At 52.7% G+C, this 22909-nt stretch overlaps 1 protein-coding gene and 1 long non-coding RNA gene across 2 annotated transcripts; one reads left to right on the forward strand and one right to left on the reverse strand.

Moving 5' to 3' along the window:
* Positions 1–4685: 4685 nt before the first annotated feature.
* Positions 4686–11784, reverse strand: IRF1 (interferon regulatory factor 1). Its single transcript, XM_050905247.1, has 10 exons — positions 11704–11784; positions 10342–10433; positions 9322–9421; positions 8948–9124; positions 8546–8595; positions 8285–8420; positions 7970–8095; positions 7053–7096; positions 6314–6449; positions 4686–5815 (listed from the first exon to the last, which is right to left on the reverse strand). Exons 2-10 carry the CDS (start codon positions 10426–10428, stop codon positions 5715–5717), a joined length of 957 nt encoding a protein of 318 aa, XP_050761204.1. The 5' UTR covers positions 10429–10433; positions 11704–11784; the 3' UTR covers positions 4686–5714.
* On the forward strand, positions 6247–8360 carry LOC127021914 (uncharacterized). The gene is made up of 3 exons (XR_007767274.1): positions 6247–6353; positions 7654–7769; positions 7893–8360. It is a non-coding gene; the product is annotated as an uncharacterized LOC127021914 (long non-coding RNA).
* Positions 11785–22909: the final 11125 nt, after the last annotated feature.

A 22909-nucleotide genomic window follows, 5' to 3' on the forward strand; every position in this document is an offset into this window, starting at 1 on the left:
GGAAATCTCCTGATAACCGTTGTCCAGTGCCTATTCCATCCATGCATTTGCCCTGACTTCGCTTACCAGCCTTATATACCAGAAGGGATGATTAACTGCCTTGTATTCACGCAGAGGCAGACCCTGGTAACTTCTGGCACCCGGGTCCCAGCCCGCAGTGGTTTTGGATGGGTGGGTGATGAGACCTGGCCCTCATCATCTCCTAGCCCTGTGGCTACAGAGCCTCCTGGCTACCCCATCCTCCTTGTTATTCCTGTTGTGCTGTCTGTGATTTGGCACCGCTCTTCACCTTGGTCAGCAAGGCAGTTAGTGGAATGAGCGTATGATTGTCCATGCCTGGCAGCCCTGAGTCCTTAATACTGTGGTTTGACACCTCTGCTTACATCCAGCCGCTGACCAAATATGTCTGCCAGCGGGATGAGGAGGTTTTCTAGGTTTTAGATGATTTATGGCTTCTGGTGGCTTGGGTTCATGTGGCCATTGAGCGTTCAGCTCGGTGGCAGCGCATGCCATGCTCTTCTTTGAACTCTGGAAAGGGCCACGGGAAGCTTTCCCCATCCCTTCCCAGCGGCTCCCTTCTCCGGCAAGCTGTGCTGGGATGGGGCAGCCACCCACAGCCCAACGTGGCAGGGAATCACGCCGGCTGAATTTGCATCCTGATGTTATCGGAACAGATAAGACCAAAGGTTAGAGGGGAGTGACACAGTGTGCAAGCAGCTTGAGCTACACGCACCGTGCTGCCTGCACGAACGTGCTTTTATTATTGCCTTGTTTCTTTGGCGCATGGGAAGGCTGGGGAGGGACAGGGGTGAGTTTAACAGTGAGAGAAATATTGAAGGGGATGGAAAAATGTGGGAGGAAAAGGAGCTCTGCAGTGCGGCACTGCGGTGGAAGAGGGTATGGAGTGGGCTGAAGCAGTTGGTGTAGGAGAAAACACAACTTAGATACGATTTGTCCATGAAAATGTGACTTTCCTCCCCTTCTCCCTTTTTAGGGAACCTTTTTCCCCACCTAAGCTCTAAAACTGACTTTTCAAAGGCAACACTTCTTCCCTTGGCCCTCCCAAGCCTCTGGGAGAGGTTTCTGTCCTGCAGAAGTTTCTGTCCCCCTTGGTTTGTGTGTACAAACATGGGGGGGGAAATGGACCCTTGGGGAACCGGAGAGGAGGAATGATGCAGCACAACAGCAGAGAAATAATGTTTGCAGTCCAAGACATTTGGTTGCTATCTAATCAATAGTTTGCCTTTGCATGACAAACAGATATTCCACTATTTTTTGCAGTTATAAATCCATACCTTTGGTCTGGAGCACTGCTATCCTTTATAGGGTGTGACATCGTAAATCATGTGACTGCCTGGAAATGTGTCCAATTATCAGGATTCAATCACCATGGCAAATAAAGGTGAAACGGTAATTGCAGGCTCTGGTGCCTGGCGGGCAAAGCTCACGCAAGGTGCCACCGCTCCGGGCAACCGAGAGCAAAAGGCTCCTTTAGGCAGTGCAGCGTCGAGCCACCCACGGATTGCTCCTAACGAGCGATGAAATTATGAGCAATGTGCTAAGCGGACCACAGGGGAGGAAGTTATGTTCCCCTCCAATTATGGAAGGGCATTTTAGCAATCCATTTGGACAGAGATCAGTGGAAAAGCAACAACTCTTTATTTATAGGTCAAGGGTTTTCACTAGGAAAAGCTGCAGTTAACAGATGTGTGACATCCTTGCCTCTGCAGCACTGAAAATCTCTATTGGCATGAACCGAGGTCTTCTGCCGCCTTGATGCAGCATGCTGCAGCAGCAAAATCTGTGCCTGAGTTGCTGTAGGGCTTTCCCTACATCAGGTTCGGGTTCTGGGACTGTTTCTGAGACTGTCATGTTATTTTCAGGAGGTTTTGTCCTGTTGACATCCTAAAGCTCTGAAACTAAATAAGGAGAATTTTGGATTTGTTTTTAAATGGTTTCAAGATTGGAAGTAAGCTGCAGCCAGTGACGGCTTAAGTATGGTGTAAGTGGTGGAGAGCCTCTGCTCAAGCAGCCTGCCAAGCCTGCAGCATTAGCTCCATTCATTTCCCAAATGACCACTGATTACACGGACTCCTTCTTGTTTTCCACCACAGACAGGTGATCTCCCTTTATTTTTACAGCAGTTGCATTGCCTATAGATCTTTCTCGCTGTCAGGCAAGGTTCATAGCACAAGAAAGAGCCGCTTGCCCTTCCAGCCCTGCCTATAAAAACTTTCCTTTCATTGCTTTGTCTGGGTTTGGCAGGGGTGAGCTCTCCCCAGTGACCTGCTCTCCTGGTATGTAATTACTTCCCAGCTGAATGTAGCTGTGTGCATGTTAAAGGTGAAAACAAGTCTTATTCCAACACAGGAAAGCCAGCTGAAGTTTACTGGGTTTATGAAGAGCTTGATTAGGATAGGCAAGTTCAGAAGAATCCAATGTCAAGGTTTTAAAATTATTTTCATCGAATAGCCTATGCAGGAGGCTTATCCTAAAGAGCTCACGATGCTCCTCTGGGTACAAGCAGCCTAAAGCTCTCCTTAGCTTGCACTGGGAGAAGAAATGTCGCTTCTACAAATCCCACCTGCCCTGGAGGTGATGGAGGAGCCAGTCGGGCATCGACAGGGCACAGCAGCCCCTGAGTCTCAGCTGGGGTTCAGCAAGTCACACGCCTCCTGAGCTGGAGGGCTTGACTCTGCTCCCCCCCCCAAGAGTTCAAAACAACAACAAAACACTTTGAATTTGGCAGTTATTCGGCAGTTATTCACCCAGTGAAGCAACTGGACGGATCAATTCCACCCCGTCATGGGACTTCACCACTTTTCACTGGCGAAATAGCTGATGTGTGGTCAGTCACACAGGTACCTTGGCAGGTGATGAAGGAGAGCATCTCCTCTGCCCCGGTAAAAACACACTTGGAGCGTGTCTGTGGTCCCTGGGTGTGAGGCACTAGCTGCTGCTTTCTTCTCTCTTCCAATCTTGGTCAAACCTTTTATCTGTGACAATTTAAGTGCTGTTTTTTTGTATCTGGGCATAACTGTGAAAAACTTGCTCCTTTTAATGCATGAATGGGCAAATTAATCTCTACCTTATTTTTAGCACTCTTTGCATCACAGAAAGTTTCCCTTCTCTCTCCAGCCCCCTCTCTCCCCCCCCCCCCGTGTGGAACAAACTTGCAGCAGTTCCTAAACAAAACCGATTTCCTCTGGTTACATCGACGACACTGAGATGGTGTCCCTTCCTGGGCGTACAAAGGCGGCTCTAGATCCAGCAGCCCCAACTCTCTCCCTGGCAGTAGCTGCTGCTGCAGCTGGCCGGGGCACAGGTCTGATCTGGTGGGTGATTCCTTCGCTCGTGCACAAAACGTTCCTGCTCTAGATCTGCATCGGCTAGTCACGCAGGATTTTAGGTGGGTGCGATCCTGCCTTCCCGGGAGGCAGCCGTGGCCTCGTCTCCCGCAGTCCTGGTACCCGAGGGGATCCCAGCTGGATGGATCCCTTTCCCAGGAGATGGACCCTTGGGCCAGATAACCCTGCCAGGGAGTGCGACCGCTGTGGGGGGACAGCAAGGTCATCACTCTCCAGGCTGGCACCCACGCAGAGCCAGGACGAGGCCGTAGGAAGGTGCTCGCTGCCTGGTGTCAGCTGGAAGGGTGCTGCCTGCAGCTGCCCGCTTCGGGCTGCCTCAGAGATAGGGCCAGTTAATGACTAACAGGCGCTGCAGTAACCCTGCCCAGCCTCTCCCTGCCCGCCCGTCCACCTTGCCGTGCCGTATCCAAACCTTTTAGCTGCGCTGGATTTGAGACCCACCACCACCTGCTTCCTACGGCACTTTTTTTCCCCCCCCTCTTCCGTCGGTAAACCCCACATCTGTCCCCGTGTGTCTGCAGTTCCGAGTCACAGCAGAGCCTGTGCCAAAGGCGGTAGGAAACGTCCGCTTTGTTCCAGCCCTTTGGGTTGGGTCTTCCTCTCCCGCAGCCTGATATTCTCCTTGGTCCGCCCTCGCTCCGTGAGTGAAGTTGTTCCCCAAAGGCCATCACGGCACAGCTTTGTTCAGTACAGGGGTTTTCCAGGCAGTGTCAGATGCCGGTGGCTGCAGCTGGAGACACATTGCATCAGCCACACTTGTCTCTTGTCTCCCACCCCAGACGATGCAATAACATCTCAGACCTTTCCAGCCCGAAAGTATGGCAAATGAATAAAACGTACAGGGGAAAACCAGCTTGCTTTCCCCTTGCCTTCTGAATTGTGCATGTGGTTCTTTTTAGGCACACCTGAGTTCTTTAGCTAGGTCTTCACTGCTGATCTTATCACAGCAGCTGACAGTGTTGCTGATAGGGACATCCATAGCAGGGACTTGGTGCATAGGTTTTTTAATAGCATAGCCTGTAACCTTGCTCTAAGTCAGGTCTGACTTGCAGGTGATGGCAGATAGATACAAACCAACTACCCCACACGTGCACAGGACCTGGGCTTCCCTTCCCGGGACAAGCAGGATTCCAGTCATCAGCTGCACTGGGAAAAGAGGGGGTAGAAAACAGGAGCAAACTGTGCTAAATTCCCTGTGCTTTCATGACTCATGAAAAAAACCCTCCGACTGTCTCTGTCAACAGCACATCTGTCTGAGTATTTTCAAGGAATCTGGAATGCATTCTTGGAGCTCTCCCATGAGAAAAAGTAAACATGTCATATATAAAACATTTTTATTAAGACAAATATACAACATGTTATATACAAAAATAAAATGTACAAGAAAATAGTCTATTACAGCTTAGTGATTTGATTCCTACGTATTACACAAACTAGAACCTCTTCCATCCTGCACTCTCCTGCACACGCTGGCCCAGGGTGGGTCTGCAGGGCGTTACAGCTGGCTGCATACAGTACTGTAGGTATCCTGGCAGAGTGCTAGAAGAGATCTTGGAAAGGCATGGTATAAATAAAGAGCTCTGCCCCTATCAGTGCAAAAATTGTGTCATGCGGCAGCTCTTCAACTATTATATGGAAATAGATATGGCATGCCTACGAGCAGATAACATCCTATGAGTGGACCTGGGTAACTGTACTATGTGGAAGCAAAGCCTAAACTGAATTTTCACATTTTATTGGTCTAAACTATTTACACAGTTTAAAGTTGAAAGATCTGAAAGATGAACTATGTGATGGAGCAAATCAAAGAAGAGAGGGGCCAATTAGTGCAATTTTTCTGACTAAAAGTGTAATGACTGTCATTAAGCTCAGTATCACCAGTGTTGCACAGGTAAGCAGCAACCAAAACTAATAGTTAAGAGACTCATTTGCAGTGTCTCTCCCAAGCACTCCGTGGGTAAAGTGCTCATCACGTCTCACGCGGGGAGGACGGTAGCCTCCTCGCCGGGCCGCCGGCACGCAACGCCATTCAGTGGTACCCTGCCCGGTCAGACCCCATGGCACGTCGGCAACCTTCCAGCAAAAGCTTCACCTCCGAAGCGATGACAAGGTGCGTACTGCGGCTGAGCATCTTCGGTGCCAGGAGTCCTGCTAGTGAGATGGGAGTCTCTTTCTTTTTTTATTTATAATGGAGTTTTTCTTGCTAACCTTTTCAGGCTTAAAAGTTAAACGGAATATAAAAGCTACTTTCTTCATTGAGTCAGTAACAAAAGATTTCTTCCATTCTCTTCAGGCTTGCCAAAGTTTCTACCCAAGAGCAGTTCATGGTCAGAGGAAGCCAGGGGTTTACAAGCCGCAGGGAATGACTTGCATGGTAGGTCTCACTGTCTCCAGCCAGGAGAAGTCTAGGCTGCTTTTCTGGTCAAAGAACCTGAACTCCAGCTCTCCTAGACAAAATAAAACAAGAATGAGTACTCAATCACATGCAGCAAGAGCAAATAGTGTGTGTGTATATATATAAAAAAATATCAAAAATTTCAATTTGAAATCTGAGAAATCAGATTTCTCAGATGTGAGTAAATACCTTAGACTAATATTTTGCTAAAATACTCCAAACACTCTCTATTAAACTGTCCCATTTAAGCTATTGCTAGTGGAAATTCTTCAGTTCCACTGCAAGGAGTTCCTGAAAGCTGACATACGTTACATGTGTATAACCCTAGGACAAATCTGTAGTATACTCTTACTGGAGGCATTTTTCGCCTTTTCCTCTTTATCAATAAATTCCTTACAGCCTTCCGACAGGCTACTTGGAAATCTCCGAACACGCGGATGTGTGAATTCCTCCATTTGCTTTGCTCCCTCCTAATTAGTGTCTTGCACGAAAACCCTCATCTCCATCATCCTGTGGCCTTGACCGTCAGTGATAACCGAGGAGCCCGTACCTGAAGTCGTGTCGATCTCCCCATCCTGCTCCTTGTAGCTGTAAGTGCTGCACATGGTCTGCGTGCCTGGCTCGTTGGTGAGAAACCCTTTCCCCCCAACGCTGGTGGTGTGCCAGTCTTGGGCTGGTTCAAGCAGCTGCAAGAGAATAAGGAGACGGTAAAAACTGCTCCTTCTTTCTGTGGGTGCAATGTTTTCTTCCTTTCCCTTAACTAGAAGACAGGTAAGCAACAAAGATCAAATTATATCTTCTCATGCTAAGTTATATAAAACTCATTTTAGTCCCACTTTAAAAAAAAAAAAGTTAATGCAAAACAGGGAGGGCTGGAGCACCTTCGGTGACGAAACCCCCATCTTATCAGTGGGATGAGCATGACATGTCTGGAAACACAGATTAAGCGCCATACATGTCAGAGGCGGAGGGAAAGGCAAAATAAAATTTAGAGAACCTTTGCAGACTCTAATACAGCAAGCTCCACTCCTAGCAGTACTCCATAGCTTTCTCTGACTTTCACATGAACAGTAAATATTTCCATGGATGTGTCCTCTCCAGCTCATGTTTGCAAAGGAGCCTTCTTTTTATATTTAATTTTTCAGGCTTCCTCATTAAATAAGGGTCTTGGATTACATAAGTGTATGTTCAGCTCATATTGGACTGGATCAGATAGCTGCTTCCCTTCCTCGCTTGGTACAAACAGCAACTTTGGCCAATTTTATTCTGACCAGAAGGGCTGGTTTTACCTTAAAAATCTCCGAATTCATTTCCTCTTCATCTTCGTCTGTGACTGTTTTGTAAGCACATTAAAAAAGAAAAAAAAGAGAAGAAAACAGACATAGATGTCAACTTTTTGCAAGTTAGCCCTCACACTTCTGCTTCTTCACCACACAACCCGCTTCATATTCTCTTGTCACTTTTTTACGACTACCACTACCTTTTACTTCCTCCCCCACGGACGACACCAAGGAGGGGCGCATAGGTTTGAGGTGGGGAGGCCCATCAGCAGCTCTGTGCCCCAGGCTCCCCACAGCCCTTCATCTCGGACGCTCCTCAACAACCACATGCTGGGGTGCATGGCTCCTGCCAGCTCTGACGCCTCCCCAAGGGTCACCAAAGCAGAGCCCGCTTGGTATGCAGGAGGAAGATGATTTGCACCCCGAGTGAAGAACCACTCTGATATATCTGTGTTAATTATATTTTTTTTTCCCCACTGGGAAGCATGGTTACCTCCACTGTCACTATTGTGCCCAACCCTGTCCTGCTTCTGGCATCGCCTCCTTCCAGCTGCCTCGGGAACCCCCAGTCCCACCCTCCCGGCTCAGAAATCTCTCCTCTTCTTTACAGGCTGACCTGTCCGTGCCATCGCGCTGAGCCTGCGAGACGAAGCCTGCCCCTTTGCCCACGTGTGCAAAGTAAATGGCATTTCAGAGCCTTTCGCCCACGAGCAACCACTTCTGCAGGTGCCACGTGCCCTCCTGTAACCTGGCCAGTTTGGTACCTCCAGCCACCCAAATCCATCACCTGGAGGTCGTTTTCCCCCCCCCCCCCCCACAAGACAACTCTTGTTTCTCCTGATCCCCCAGGCACTCCTTCATCCCGCTGCCTTGCCTCCAACCAACAGACCGATGAAAGACCAGGGTAGGAAAACAGAAATACCCACCTTCTGAGGATGAAGCCAGGGGAGACACCTGGAGCTGGTAGAGGTCATTGGTGCTGTCAGCCATGGTGATTTCCATCGGCGGCCTCCAGTCGGTCAGCGAGCCGCTCACCTCGCAGGGGGAGAGGTCTGCGGGATGCACCAGGAGTTGTTGGCACTCACAGGAGAGACACAACCACCTCTATTTCCTCCCTGCCCGCCCGACGGCGCAGCCGGGCCCAGCCCCAAGAGTCAGCTTTGTCTTTTGGCACAGAGGTTGTGGGTTTAGCTCGAACGGCACTTTCCACTCTGCTCAGAGAGCTAAAAACTGAGTCTCACCTAAGGTGATGGACGTGCTCTCAACCTCCACTTCCTGCCCCGCGTAGTCATGAACGGTGTAGCTACTGTGGTCATCTGGCAGAGGAGTGTTGGTTAGTCTTTCTGCTGACTCCTCCGTCCTCATGTCTTCATACAACTATAAAAATAAGGGCAAGGCATGAAAGACTTGTCTAAGAACGCACGAGTTCCCAGATGAAAAAAAATTAAGCACGAAAACCACCAAAACCTCTAGCTTCTTCAGCTGCCTCTGCAGACACATACCTTTCTCTTGCTCCTGTTTCTTGCTTCTCTTGAAGACTTTGACTTCCTTTCTGTTAAATAAAAGTAAGACGAATGTGAGAAAGGGCTGCATGGCTGACAATTCAGGCGAGCGTGAGCTCTTGCAGCTTTGAGCCCTGCTCAGCAAGCTCTGCTACCGCTGTCAGCAGCGGCGAGTCCCGATCGCCTCCTGAGGATGCCTTTAGGCACGTTTAAAGAATTTGGGATAAAATGAACCGTTTGTACAAACTGTTACCAATGGCGATAACCAGTGACTAACCCCAGGAGCACCGGTGCTACCAACAGGTCTGTTAAATCCCTGCCTACGCAGAGCAGGAAATCTAAGTGGTGTTTAAGCGCAGTAGTGGAAGCTGCGTAACCCCAGCTGGATTGCTGAGGGCTTACCTTTCTTCTGATCCTTTGTCAAGGGCGGCAGCATCCTGTAAACCCTGACAGCACTGGAGCCTTTGTTGATGCTTTTATCCTTCACTTCTTCGATGTCAGGCAGTGAATTCATAGCACAGCGGAAGTTCGCCTTCCAGGTTTTCGGATCAGGGTCTTTCTCACCTACTTTATATCTTCCTATAAATAAGGGATGGGGTGAGCGTTTAGACTTTTCAGTGCTAGTTCTTCCCACCAAAAAAACCAAAAAAATTCTTCTATTTTCTCTGACATATATGCTAGTAGTTTATACAACTACCTGAGGTGTCAGTCAAGACAAAAAAATGCCTTGTTCGAGATCTTCATATGACTGATGGAAATGTAAAGCCAGCACACACCTGTATGAATGGCCCAGCTCCGGAAAAGGCAGGCGTCTTTCTCCATGTCCCAGCCATGCTTAGCTGCATGTTTCCATGGGATTTGAAACATCATCTTATCCTGAAGTTAAACCAATAGAGATTTGAATTAAAAAAAGAAGCATCGCATGCCAGTTTGGAATGACGGATTTAATCAAAGAATTCTCAGTAGCAGCTCAGAAATGTTATAAACCCTCTGCTCTATATCTTCATTAAACATCCATAGTTCCACTTATTTTGTTCAAGGCATTTAAGGCTTTTTATGATCTCTGAAACTGGGGAAAAAGCCACATGTGGTACCGTACAGTAGAAGTAAGCAATACTGTCAATTTTATCCCAGAATCATTTAAATACATTGCACCTAATCTATTAGTGTGTCATAAACTACAGCATATTTTCTAGGTACACTTTGGTAGAGAATCTCTTTTTAAAGTTGCCCCTAAGATCCTGCAGGAATCCTAAAAAACCCCATGTCCTAGCTTAAATATCACCTTGGGATGGATGTGGAACCTTTAGAGAAAGAGACCTGGTTCAGTAAGCCTAGGGATCTCACCCTGTGCTACAGGTACAGAGACGTGCCTTCCGGACCAAAAAATACAGCATTTCTTTCAGGCCAAATCTTAAAACTGGGAGCAACTGGGAGTGTGACAGTAGCTCCTCAACTGGGACAGGAGGTGACTTGGCTCAAGTGGGCAGCAGGAGTTAAAAGGTGTTGGAGTTTTCTTGGTTCTCCATCATGTTCAGATTGCTTTTATTTTAATTTATCATTTCCCTCCTGGGAATTTTCCCAGGAAAAAAATGGAACTACTACATTCTGTACCAACCAGAGCTACCTTTTCTGACAACAAAAATAGTTGTTTTTTAAACATAATGCTTGCAAGTTTTCTCCATGTTCTTCTTTCCTTTATGATCTTGACTTATGTTTAGTGTCATCCAAGAACAAGGACCGTTAATGATACAGAAATAATAATAATAATGATTATAGTAATAAACAACCCTCACCTTGTTAATCCATATCAGTCCTGGTATTTGATTGGAATTAATCTGCATTTCCAACCAGGGCCTCATGCGCATTCTTGACACTGGCATGTTGTCTATGAAAGGAATAACAGGTCAGCAAAAAACCTCGTCACTATTTTAACCGTTCTGCACTGTCACCCCTCCCTTACCCTCTGCCCTGTGAACATTACCACTAACGCTATCGACGCAACCAAAACTACTTTTCCAGAGTCTTAACTCTTTTTTCAGCATCTTCCACCTGCTTCTGGAGGGCAGCGCTTCCCGCTCCGCCTGGCGAGCACCAAAACCACGTCTCAACTTTTGAATTCTGGAAAGGGGCCGATCGCAGCGGCGGGTGCTCGGCCCGTGCTGCGAGGGGAGCTTTGCATGGGACGGGGCAGCCCGGGAGGGAGCCCGGCCGCGACCCCCGACCCTGGGAGGGAGCCCACCGCTAGCACCGGCAAGGTTTTCCCGGGAGTGGGTGCGGGTGTCCCCCCCCGCGGGGACCGCTGCGGGGGACCCCCCCGCGGCCACGGAGAGGTACTAACTGCACAGTCGCCTTCTTAAAAGTTTATTATTAATTCAATTGCGCAAGGCAGGGGGGAAGCCGGCCCCGCTGCCGTGGGGGGACGACCCCCAATTAGCAACGCGACCGGCCCCGGCAGAACCGCGCCCGCCGCGCAGGAGCCGAGCCCGCCGCGCAGCCGGAGCGGGGCGGCGCGGCGCTCCCAGCCCTTCCTCTGCAGAAATAATTTCCTGTTTGCGGTGTTTTTTCAAGACAGACAGACCAAGATTTCCCAAACAATACATTTCTAACTTTCACCAGCAACGCGCTCGGCGGCGGCGGCGGCGGGACAACGGCCCGGAGAGTGCCCGCCCCGGGGAGGAGGTCAGCCAGAGCTGTCCCCCGCGGGGAGCGCGGCTCGGGGCCGCGGGATCCGGCCCCGGGGCTCGGCGCTGGCACACGCTCAACGGTGGAGCCGAGCCTCCGGCTGAGCCCGCAGAGCGGCAGCCGCGCCCGGACGTGCCCGGCCCCGTGGGTGCGGGGGGACATCCCGTCCCGTCCCCTCCCCTCCCGTCCGTTGTATAAGGGGCCGCGACGGCTGCCCACCGGAGGGATGCCCGGTGCCCACCCGACGGCTGCCGGCGCGAGGAGCCCCGCGCCCCCAAAACCGCCTCCGCGCGGCGAAAGCCGGCGCTGCCCCCTCTTGGCGAGCAGAGCCGTGCCGTGCCGTGCCCCCGGGGCCGCTCCCACGGACACTGCGGGGCGCCTTCGCCCGGAGACCCGGTGCCGTGCAAAGCAGGGGACGAGCTCCGCGACGGGACGGGACGGGACGAGACGGGACGGGACGCACCGTGACCTACCTGGCTGTGCCGTGCAGTGCCGAGCCGTGCAAGCCTGTGCCGTGGTGTGCAGCCGTGCGGTGAGCCGAGCCGAACGTTCCGCGCCCGCTGCCCGCCGACCCGCCTCTGCCGCCCGCGGGGCGCGCCCTCGGGTATAACGCGGCGGCGCCCGGGATTCCCCGCCGCCCCGGGCCCGGCTGCGTCCCGACCAATCAGCGCCGCCGCGGGGGGCGGCCGCGCCTCCCATTGGCTGCCGCCGCCAGCATCACTTCGGGGAAATCACGCAGTTGTAGCACCAGCGGCGCGGGGGGAGCACCGCCCCCCCCCCCCCCGCCCCACCCCGCCGCGCGCCACGGCCCCGCCCCCGCCCCGCCGCGCGCCCCTCCCCGCCCGGCCGCTGTCCTGCGTGGGTGCGGGCTTCGGCACCGAGGGGCTCGGCGCGGGGTCCTGCTGAGCCTGTCCCCACCGAGGGGCTCGGACCCCCATCCCAGCCTGGCCCCGTGCCCGCCCCGAGGGATCCAGCCCCGTCCCCATCGAGGGATCCAGCCCCCATATCCCCGAGAGATCCAGCCCCCGTCCCCCCGAGGAATCCAGCCCCCGTCCCACGGAGGGATCCAGCTCCCGTCCCCACAGAGGGAACCAGCTCCCGTCCCCACAGAGGGATCCAGCCCCCATATCCCTGAGGGACCCAGCCCCCTTCCCACAGAAGGATCAAGCCCCTGTCCCCCCGAGGAATCCAGCCCCCATCCCACAGAAGGATCCAGCCCCCGTCCCACCGAGGGATCCAGCCCCCATATCCCTGAGGGATCCAGCCCCCATCCCCACAGAGGAATCCAGCTCCATCCCACCGAGGGATCCAGCCCCCATCCCCACCAAGGGATCCAGCCCCTGTCCCCACCAAGGGATCCAGCCCCCATCCCACAGAGGGATCCAGCCCCCATCCCCACCAACGGATCCAGCCCCCATCCCACAGAGGGATCCAGCCCCCGTCCCCCGGGAGGAATCCAGCCCCTGTCCCCACAGAGGGACCCAGCCCCTGTCCCCCCGAGGGGCTCAGCCCCGGCCCGTGCTCCCCCTGTGCAGCCGCTGTTCACACGCATCCTGGGAAGCTGGAGACAGCACGGTAATCCCAACATGCAGACTCCCAGACTTTCCACCAGCCCATAACAACCCTCATAAATCAGGAAAGGAAGTGAATGAAATGCAGGGTCTAGATGTGGCTATTTTGAGTCGGGTGGGAGCTCGGCCAGCGGTCAGGCTGCTCCCGGTCAACTCGCTGCGGAGTGTCGAGGAAGCGGCTCTGGTGCTGCCTCTGAGCAGCCCGGTTCCCCTGAGCACTGCCGCGCGACTCTGGATTGGTACCAGCTCCAAAGGGCGTGCTTTTACTGGTGACAGCAGGAGGGCCAAAACTGTACTCTCATTTAGTTGCGTTGTTAGCAATTTGCAGAAAGGATGCAGTAGGGGCTGGAGCAATAGGAACAGTCACGGGTGGTAGAAAGAAGGTTAATAGAAAAGGAAAATATGTGAAGATTGTGAGTGATGCTCCTGACCACCTCCTCTGCCTTTATGCTTTCATGGCGTGCAGTGGTCAGTATGCAACGAGTTGTCCAGTGTCAGCAGAAGTCCTCCCAATGATGCAGGCAGATGTACAGGAGCGTGCTGCAGCATTCCAGTGTTGGATGCTCATTAAACACACGGCTGAAAGAAACGGGTCGGTGGAGTTGCCAGAGCAATTCCTGCGCACATCACGGTGCACCTAAGCCAGGGGACCGGCGTGTGACACAGGTCCCTGCCTGGCCTCGGCAGACCACTTTTCTGGTGAGAAGCGGTACTACAGACGCTGCCTGGCCTTATTCTGTCGTTGGTTTGAAAGCCTCGACAGTCAACGGATTCCTCAACCTAGTTATAGCTGTAACGTAGTCTGTTTTCAGTGCTTTTTCCCGTAAAGTTCCCAGCTGAGATCTGGTCTCAGTCGCTTTGCTGTAGGGGTTTAAGACTTACAGACGCTCTGATTTCACAGCACGCGTTTGCCATAGGTTGTGCAATAGCTTATAGTAAGAGATATACCGCCTAGCATCCGTCCTCAGCATCAATGGCAAAAGGCGGGAGGCAGGCAGCGCAAGCGTTTTGCAAAACCTGGGAATGTTTTTTCTCCCGTCTTCCCCTGGCCTGGGCTGTGTGTCAGGCTGGGCTGATCTGAAATAACTGTGTCAGGAGATAAAGGGTGACGACTGGTATGGTCCTCTCCTACCGCTCACGGATGAAGCGTGCGGAAGGGAAATGACGGCATGATAGAGGGCCACTGAAACCATCAGCATTTCTTTCCAATCCACTGGATCTGGATGACAGTGAGACTAGATTTGCATCCAATGTCTTCAAGGTGCCTCCAATCCAGCAGAATACTAGAGCATTTTAGTTATCTCCTTTTCAATACTTTCAAGGCAGATTTGCTGTCATATGCAACGGGAAGGTGTATTGGGAGAGAGGTAGAAAGACGTGCGGGCAGCCCAGACAAACAGCGTGACACTATCACACTGCCTGCCTGCACTGGCAAGCTTTCTCCTTTTTTTAACATAAAGATTAAAGAAAAGGCCAAATTTGGATCTAAGTGCAGAGAAACGCCCTGTAGGTGTCCTGTGCTTTCTCTAATTTTTTTGTCTGCTTGACACTTATGTCAAGCACATGTCTACCACATGTCTTGACACTTATGTCGACCACATGTTGTGGTAGCATCCTCCAGTCGGGTCTTGGTGCTGGGTGAGGCACCATTCACCAATGAGCTTTCAGTGTAGAGAAAGATATAACCTATTAGGTAAATTAAACCAATAATCAAAGGAGGAGAGTGGTACACAGACAAGGTAGGGACAGCACTAGGACATTTACAGTTCATAGTCTGTGAGAGGGCATAGGTTCACTCCTGAGCGTGAGATGTCCTGTAATCTAATCTAGACTAATAAGAGGTAACATAAAAGCAGCCTGAAAAAGGCATGACAGAAGGTATTTGAGGTTCCAGTGCAAATGTCATCTACAAAAATAGTCACAACACCTCTTATACAACCTAAACATCGAGAAAAATGCTCATGCTATCGTTCCTTTCAAGCTCCAGCCTCCCATGGTTTGTTTTTATCCCCTTCAGCCAGCTTTGAGAAAGATGAATTCTGAGCTTCCTGGTCTGACAGGCCAATGTGTGCATTCACTAAATGTATCTTAAATATTTTAAATGACTACATTTTGAACAGTGAATTGAGTGATACATGACTTCAGCACTGTAATGATCCTTACTGGCTATTTTTAGTCTGTATCATCATCAGGAATTGGCACCAGGCAGCAAATTTATAGACCTAAAACAGAAATGCACGGAGGAAGGTTAACATTCCCAGATCTAAATCTCTGCTTCTTTCCTCTGGTTTGAATCCATACAGATCCTGCTCAGTGGAACTTAATTGACCTTTATATCTGTGTTCTGTCCCATATGTGCACAGCAAGTTTCCATGGAGCTGGACCTGCCCAAGCTGGGATGCCCTCTGTTTGTTTGCTTCTTTGTTATCTCTCAGCTGAAACAAGGAAATAACAACTCGTCTCTCCCCGATGTTATTGTGTGCCAGGCTCTCCTTACACTACAGTTACAAAGCCTTCTCCTTACAAAACTGACTCCTTCCTCCCATTTATACCACTACACTAACAATCGTTTCAGCAGCTCACTTAACGTAGCAAGAATACGCTCTTAAATTTGACATGTACTTGTATAAAAGTATGAACAAGGAATAATCCACACACCTCAAGGAGTAAATAAATGGTTGGCCATAAAGCCCTTCTGCTCCACCCAGTTTATCACCCAGCAAGAATTTCCATGAATGTCAACATCTCTGATGCTCTGCAGAGTTGTGGCCCTGCTCCGGCTTTATTTCACAGCAGTCTTATCTCCGACACCTGCTTGGCCTTTTGGCTCTGAACACTCTCTAATGTTCCCTCTTTTTCATATCCCCCCTGTGATTTGCCAGTTCTCTTGTTTTAACGGTAAACTGAGTCACAGAGGAACGGATTGCTAAAATATGTTATCACACTTACGTGATCCAGGGAGATCCCGAGTCTGGGATTGTTTTCCTAATGCAGAGGAAATATTTAACAATATTTTTATTTAAAACCAAATCAAATTCCCAGCTGATGCTCCAGCAAGTGGTATTTGTGATTCTATAATGGGCACCTCTCCATCTCTAGTGCCCTGAAATAAGGTGCTCCTAGGAAGACTGTATTTCAAGTCATGCTAAAAAGCATGAACTGCGTGGCATCAACTACAGAGCTCCTGGCATAGCCTACAAGAAGGGAAGGTTATGAATTGGGCATATAGGCTTTAATGCGGTTCTTTGTTCCCCGTCTTCACTGCTATGCTTGGTTAAGCAGCTCAAGATGGCTTCCCTCCTGTGCTATATAAAATAAAAAGTGGTCAATATTGAACCCTGTGTGCCGTGCAATGGGCAGTTTCCAGCCAGCGGTACTGTATACCGGCCAGCCAAACCTGCTGCCTCCCGCTGAAGGCCCGGCTGTCTCCTCCCTAGTGACAAGTGGCACAGACGTCCTCGTCCGTGGGTACCCAGCCTGGTGTCAGGGCTGCTCGGAGCAGGTTGTTTTTCTGGCAGTGCAAAACAAATCTTTCCCACCTTATCTCCGCAATGCTCTTCCTCCTCCCTCCTTGCAAAATTACCCTTGAGCGGCGGCGAGACCTTCCATGCTTTACCTCCAAGCAAACCCACGAGGCTCTGAACATCCAGCAACACTTTTTGAGGAGCTGGGTGGTGAAGGGGAGAAAACCAGCACACTCCAGGGCAAACATAGTTGCAGAAGCGGATCCTCGCTCCAGAGCCGCATTCACCTCCAGGTAAGCATAAATGCTGGAGCAGCGGCGTAGGAGTTTATCAGCTTTCTGGTAACTTCCCAGCCCGGGGCTCTCTTCCAAGCCGAGCGAGAGGCAGACTGCCCTTCCCTCATGGAAGGCGATGCTGCAGGAGCATGTGTGCATGCAGCAGGACGGGGCTACCCCGTAGCACCTCATTTACTGCATGGACCATGCAGCAGCTGACACACTGGCCCTGCACTCGCCCGGTGCTATACATGAGGTGTGGATAGGGCAGATGACCCTCGGGTTTTAAATCCCTCAGGTGTCTTGGGGGGAAAGAGCTTGGGCATTATGCCGAATATTGATGGCAGTCTTTGCTTTGAAGACTTTCGCTCCCCAAGACTCTGAATCCAACCAGGGGAGAAGCTCTGCAGTGGGGAATCCTTGCTCCAGCAATGGGGAGATGATGGGGAGATGAGGAGATGGGGACAGGGGCTGCCACAGAAATCTGCCTCTGGCAGCTGGCAGCGAGCCCCAGGAGGGAGCAGAGCCCAAGGTCTGCACGCCCCGGCAGTATTTGGGTGGGGGGAGTGAACAACCACAGGATGGAGCGGGGGTTCGTGGAGGGGAAGAGCGAGAGCATGGTGAGAGAGAGCTTCTTATCTGCTTCCTCGCGGCCCTGGCTGCTTCCTTCCATTGCTGCATCGTGACCTTCCCATGCCCACCAGTGCTCAACAGTCCTTCCAGACCCTGCTCTGCGAGGGTTTGTTCCTCCTTTCTACCTGTTTTAAGAGAAACCTACTCTAATGCAAATCCTTTCTCATTTTCTCCCCCACTTGCCTTCCTCTCCTTTCCCCATCAAACTCAGAAACAATTCTTTCTTTTTGGAGCGGCTAACTGGGGCACATAAAATGGGTGCGGAGCATTTGCTGTCACCTGGGGAATGCCACAGTCGCCCGCGAATGAGTACCCAACAACTGTCACAGTATCATGCCGGTGCCTGTCCCTCCTACGGGCTCTCTGGGCTGAAAAGGGTTAAGGCTGAGCAGGCTTTTAAGGAGCAGAGATGGAGTATGAGCCTTAAAAAATGCAAAGGCTAACAACAAAAAAATAGCTGCTTCTCAGCCAGTAGCCCTGAGAGCGCAGGACTTGCTTCAAGCTGTTTCCATTTCTTATAAATGCCTCTCTTACAAAAAGGAAGTTTGGTTGAAGCACATGCGGGAGAATGAATAATGTCACAAATGTTGAAACTCTGCCCAGATGGCATGAGGTAATACTAGTGAGCGCTCTGATCCGCAGGCTAGAAATAAATATATCCTGGGATGGGCTGTTTGTGATTTCCTGGAGTTGGAAAGACCTATCTCAGGATCCGAAATCAATTCAGTTCTCCCCACTGATGGCACGGTGAATTTTTAAACTTAAACGAAAATGAGATTCGGGGCTTGGTTTGGTGGGAAACAAAGCAATTCCAAGAATTTGACTTATGTCCCCGGGCTTTCCCCGCTCCTTACTTTTTCTCTCAACCTCGCAGGAGGACAGGGACCTTTCATGAGAGTCCTGGCAGCTGCGGGCGCCTGGCAGCTGGGCCGGGTTTGCCTAACAAGGGTGCAGACCTGCAGCAGCCTGGGCCTCCCTGCCGAAGGTCAGAGAGACTCGGTCCTCTCCCCGTGCACGTGGGAGCATGGGAGCCGGCAGCCGCAGCCGCAGCCTTCCTCCCGGAGCTGCTCTGCCCGCCCAGCCGAGGGCACAGCGGGACAGCAGTGGGGTCACACTGACCTGGGGTGCCCTGGGGTCCTGGCATCCCGGCAGCTAACCCGCGTGAAGTCGGATGGGGAGTCCATTCATTTCACACTCCTGAAGTCCCACCGATGCATCTGGGGCTGACATCAGTAGCAAAAAGGTGAGTTGTGCATTAAAGATCTTTTTTTTTTTTTTAATATGCCCTTAGAGTATCCGTCTGAAGGTAATAGGTCTGCAATGAACCCACTCGCCCAACCGACCGTCTGAAGAGCAGGAGTTAAACCAAAGGGAGCTGCAGCCTGCAGGACAAGGAGCATGTTGTGGGCAGGGCTGGTTGTGCCTCCTGTCTGGCTCCAAGCTGGGAGGGTTTTCTCTTTCCTGGACTGATCGGAAAAGGTGCCAAACTTCCCAGCTGTTGGAAGGGGAAGGACAGGCCAGCTGAGCCTGCAGCAGTGTGGTGCTGTGCCTTCAGCCCATCGCAGGCATAGGCAGGGTCCAGCTCCTGCAATGCCCAGGCTGGGGGCTCACCGGGGCCACCACCCGCCTCCTGCCCAGCCTCCCCATGCTCCTGCCTGCATGGAGCTCCTGCCTGCACCCTGCTGTTGCCTACCAGCCAAGCCAGGCAGCTTGAGCGGGCCAGGGTACCTGTGAGCACGGAGGCAGGGAGAGCTTGGGAACTTACTGTAGCTCTCCAGGAAAAGACGTCTTGATCTGGAGGCTGCAGCACAGTGACTTGTGTTTCACCTCTGCTCTGCTTTGGGAAGAACATCAATAACCCCTGCTTTGTTTGAAATACTCCGTCCCATCCTCGTGCAAAGGGGCTGCCAGAAAGGAAGCTCTTACACATGCTGAAAAACACTCTTGGGCTCGTCACGTTAGCGCCGTTAGGAGCCAAGGAACGAGAGAGCGAAGGCAGGACGCGCCGGGAAGGCGGCTCGCACCCAGCCTGCTGCCTGAGCCGGCGCAGCTTCTGCTGGTGTGTGGCAGAATGGGAGCTCCGGTTGTGCCGCCAGGCCTGATCCCCGGCGCCGGGAAGGGACCAGGGCAGGTTGGTATGGAGAACCTCACAGGGCGACCATAGCAAATAGTGAAAACCATGTGCTGCAAGCAACAGATGTTAAAACATCTGCAGTTTAGTCCCTTCTTTTATTATTAATTATTTCTTGGCTATTAACCTTGAAGCAGACCGCAAACGTCTCCGTCCAAATATAGACCACAGGTGAGAACAGCAGCCTTATTTGATAATGATGCAATTCCCATAAGCAAGAGTCAAATTTGGCGCTTGAAAAATACGCGGAGTCGGTTCAGCCCGGCAGGCAGCACAGCCACAGCCCCCGCGCCGAGGCAGGTACGCTCTGGCTGCGCTTGGGTCGCACTGCTCACGGCTGTCACTTTTGGGCGTTCCTTTTTGGATGCTCTAAAAGGGGGTGCTGTACACGCCGTCTTCCCCCCCCCCCAAAAAAGGGAAAAGCTAAGTGAGAGAGCTCATCGTAGTTCAGATGACCGTCCGCTGAAGGGACAGCGGTGGGTTTGCAGCAGGGGGAAGGACCCCTCGCATCCTTCTCCCCACCAGGGAATGGGGGGACCCCCCGAGCAGCACCCGCCACCCGAGGGGCACCCCCAGGGGAGGGGACACCTTGCAGGGAACGGCTGGCCCACGCAGATCCGCTGTTCAAACACGTCGCCTTCCCCCGTCAGGCGGGTGCGATTTCTTCTGAAAGAAGCACAGATTTTTTTTTTTCTTTTTTTTTTTAATTATTCTTTTTTAACATCCTCTGCTGTTCCGATGGAGACCCCCGGCCACCGACTCGCCTTCCCTGGCTGAAATCTCAGAGCAGCGTGGCCATCCCTGCCATGCGGCCGCTCTTGCCTCCTTTCAGGGGCGGCAGGAGAGATGACACCCAGCCCGTGTTTCCCACCCGAGTCGGCCGCCCCGCGTGGCAGCTATCCCCGGCTTGCTGCGGGGAGCGCGTGACTCCCTGCTGGGTTTCGTCGCAGAATTGCTGACTTATCGGGGAGGAATGGAGAAGTTGCCCTTTCGCGGGGGCTGGCGGGCAGCTCGGCGCGCGGGCGAGGTGCTTTGGCAGTGTAGGGTTGAGTCGGTGGTTTGGGATGGCTGCCAGGGCTGCGTTTGGAGGCCAAGATCCCCTGACCCGAGCAGCAGCAGGACTTAAATGCGGGGCTGGTGAAGCACGGTGAATAGAGGGGCTGCAGTGCCGGGGGCCGGCGTGGGGCTGTGAGCGGGACTGCCCAGCGGCGGGAGCAAGCGTGGCCACATCCCTGGGCATCGCGCCAGGGCTTTCTGAGGCACATCCACCCCCGGCCTCTTCTTCTTGCCCTTCCCCCCCCCCTTTTTTTTCCTTTTTTTTTTTTTTTTGCCCCTTTTATTTGCCTCCCCCCTTTTTTTGCCCTTTTTTTCGCCCCTTCCCCCCCCTTTTTTGGTTGCCTTTTTTTTTTTGCCCTTTTTCTTTTTTTTGCCCTTTTTACCCTTTTAGTTTTTTGCCCTTTTTCTTTTTGCCCTTTTTTTTTTGCCCTGGTTTTTTGGTCCTTTTTTTTCCTTGCCCTTTTTTTTCCTTGCCCCTTTTTTTTCCTTGCCCTTTTTTTTCCTTGCCCCTTTTTTTTCCTTGCCCTTTTTTTTCCTTGCCCCTTTTTTTTTCCTTGCCCTTTTTCTTCCTTGTCCTTTTTTTTTTCTTGCCCTCTTCCCCCCCCCCCCGTTTGCCTTTTTTTACTGTTTTTTTTGGGGGGGGGGGGGTCGTTGTTGTTGTTGTTGTTGTTGTTGTTGGGGTTTTTTTTGCATTTTACTTATTCATGTATTTTCCCAGCACCAATTTGCCCCGTTCCTCCCCAAACCGCCCCTGGAGCGGGACAGCAGCCGGTGCCTCCCCCCCCCGCCCCCCCTTCCTTCTTCCCGCTTCCCTCTTCCCCGGCCGCCGCCGCCGAGTTTCGGTTTCCCGCAGGAGCAGCGGCGCGGGCGGCGCGAGCCGCTTCCCGGAATCGGCGGTGCCGCGCGCGGCCGCGGGGGGGCGCCGGACCGGGGCGGGGGGGGGGGGGGCCGGGGGGACCCGGGGGGGCCGGGAGGGGAGGCCGGGGGAAGCCCGGGCCCGGCCGTGAGTCAGGGGCAGGAATGCGGCGGGACTTCCAGCCGCCCCGCCGGGAAAATCCACCCGCGCCGGGAAACTCCCCCCCCTGCCCTCCCGAGGCACCTGGATGCTGGTGCGGTGACCCCCCCCGGGAGGGGAGGGGAGGGGGGGGAGGTTGGGGGAGAGGGGGGGGCACCGGCACCGTCTCCATCCGCTGCCCCTCGGGCGAGCCAAAAAAACCCCCAAAACAACCCCCAAAAACCCAAACAAACCCCCCCCCGAGCCCCAGTGTGGTTTTGAGCAGGGCCCAGCCTCGCAGCGGCCCAGCCGTGGGGTGCGGGCCCCACCCTGCCCTTGGGTGCACGGCTAAGCACCTGATTAATTAGCACCCACAACCCTCCGCTCTGCTGCACGTTGGTTCGTCACCTCACGGTCTCTTAATTTGTCTCACAAATCTCTTGTCTTTATTTCAGGGAGATGAAATTACAGGTTGAAACAGAGCAAAGCCAGCGGTGGGTGCCCACCCAGTGGGGGCCCCGGGGTGGGCAGCTGCAGCGGCCCCCGGCCCCGACCAGGAGATGCGCTAGGACAACATGAATATTTTCCGTTGTTTCCCTGCACGGAGCTTTCTGGCCAGAGCGACACTACAGGCGGGGGGTCCTTGTGAGTTCCCAAAAATAAAGATGCTGGTAAAAAGCTTTATAGACCCGAGTCCGTGTGTGCAGGTTGTGTGCCTTCGACTCCAACACGCCAGTCCCGTGGGAGCCCGCTGGCACTGCCCTCTCCAGCCCCGCACCCTCCTCCTCCGAATCACCAGCACCCTGATGCACCGTGGTATCTGCTGTGCTCCATCTTCCCCAGGAACCCCTCCGGGCAGCTTGAGACTAATTTTCCTGGTTCACTACCTGGAGATCGCAGGCTTCAGCCAGATTCACAGCTCCGTGTCGGTCACGTCACGATGCTGCGATACCCACAGGACACATCCCGGAGATTTGACTTTTGCCGGTTAATTGTGTTCTGGAACGAGCGGTGAGGAGCACAACTCCCACGGAACACGGGCTGACTTTCAGGCGGGTTCGAGTGGTCGGCTGCCGTGTTTGACCCGTGATGGAGGTGCTTTCTCCATCTCCCCTTTGCAGGGCCGTCCTGTGACGGCGAGGAGGCGATGGAGGCTCCTGAGCGAGGGCTGACGGCTGAGGTCACCGCTGCTGAAGAAGGTAGGTCTTGGCTGGGGCTCGCAGACCCCTGCGCCCGTAGGTTTGCTCGGCGAGACTGAGCTGGATGGGGAGGTGACGGGGAGCGAGAAGGGACGTTCCTGCTCTGGTGTCGGGCAGAGAAGGCAGCGCAGGTACGCTGCCCGTTTGGAGCAAGCTGTATTTGGTGAGCCCAGGTCCCTGTTGGAAGAGACCGTGGTCAGCTGACCCCTCTCCACCCTCCCCAAGCCACACAGGGCTTCTGAAGTCGTGATTTTTATAGACAACTTCTGTATTTGTGGCAGAAATAATAATCATGAGAAGAAGAAGAAATATAGAATTGCTCTCTGGAAATGAATAATACATGCTTAGCAGGGACA

Source organism: Gymnogyps californianus, chromosome 14 (genome assembly GCF_018139145.2).
Source record: "Gymnogyps californianus isolate 813 chromosome 14, ASM1813914v2, whole genome shotgun sequence".
Lineage (NCBI taxonomy): Eukaryota > Metazoa > Chordata > Aves > Accipitriformes > Cathartidae > Gymnogyps > Gymnogyps californianus.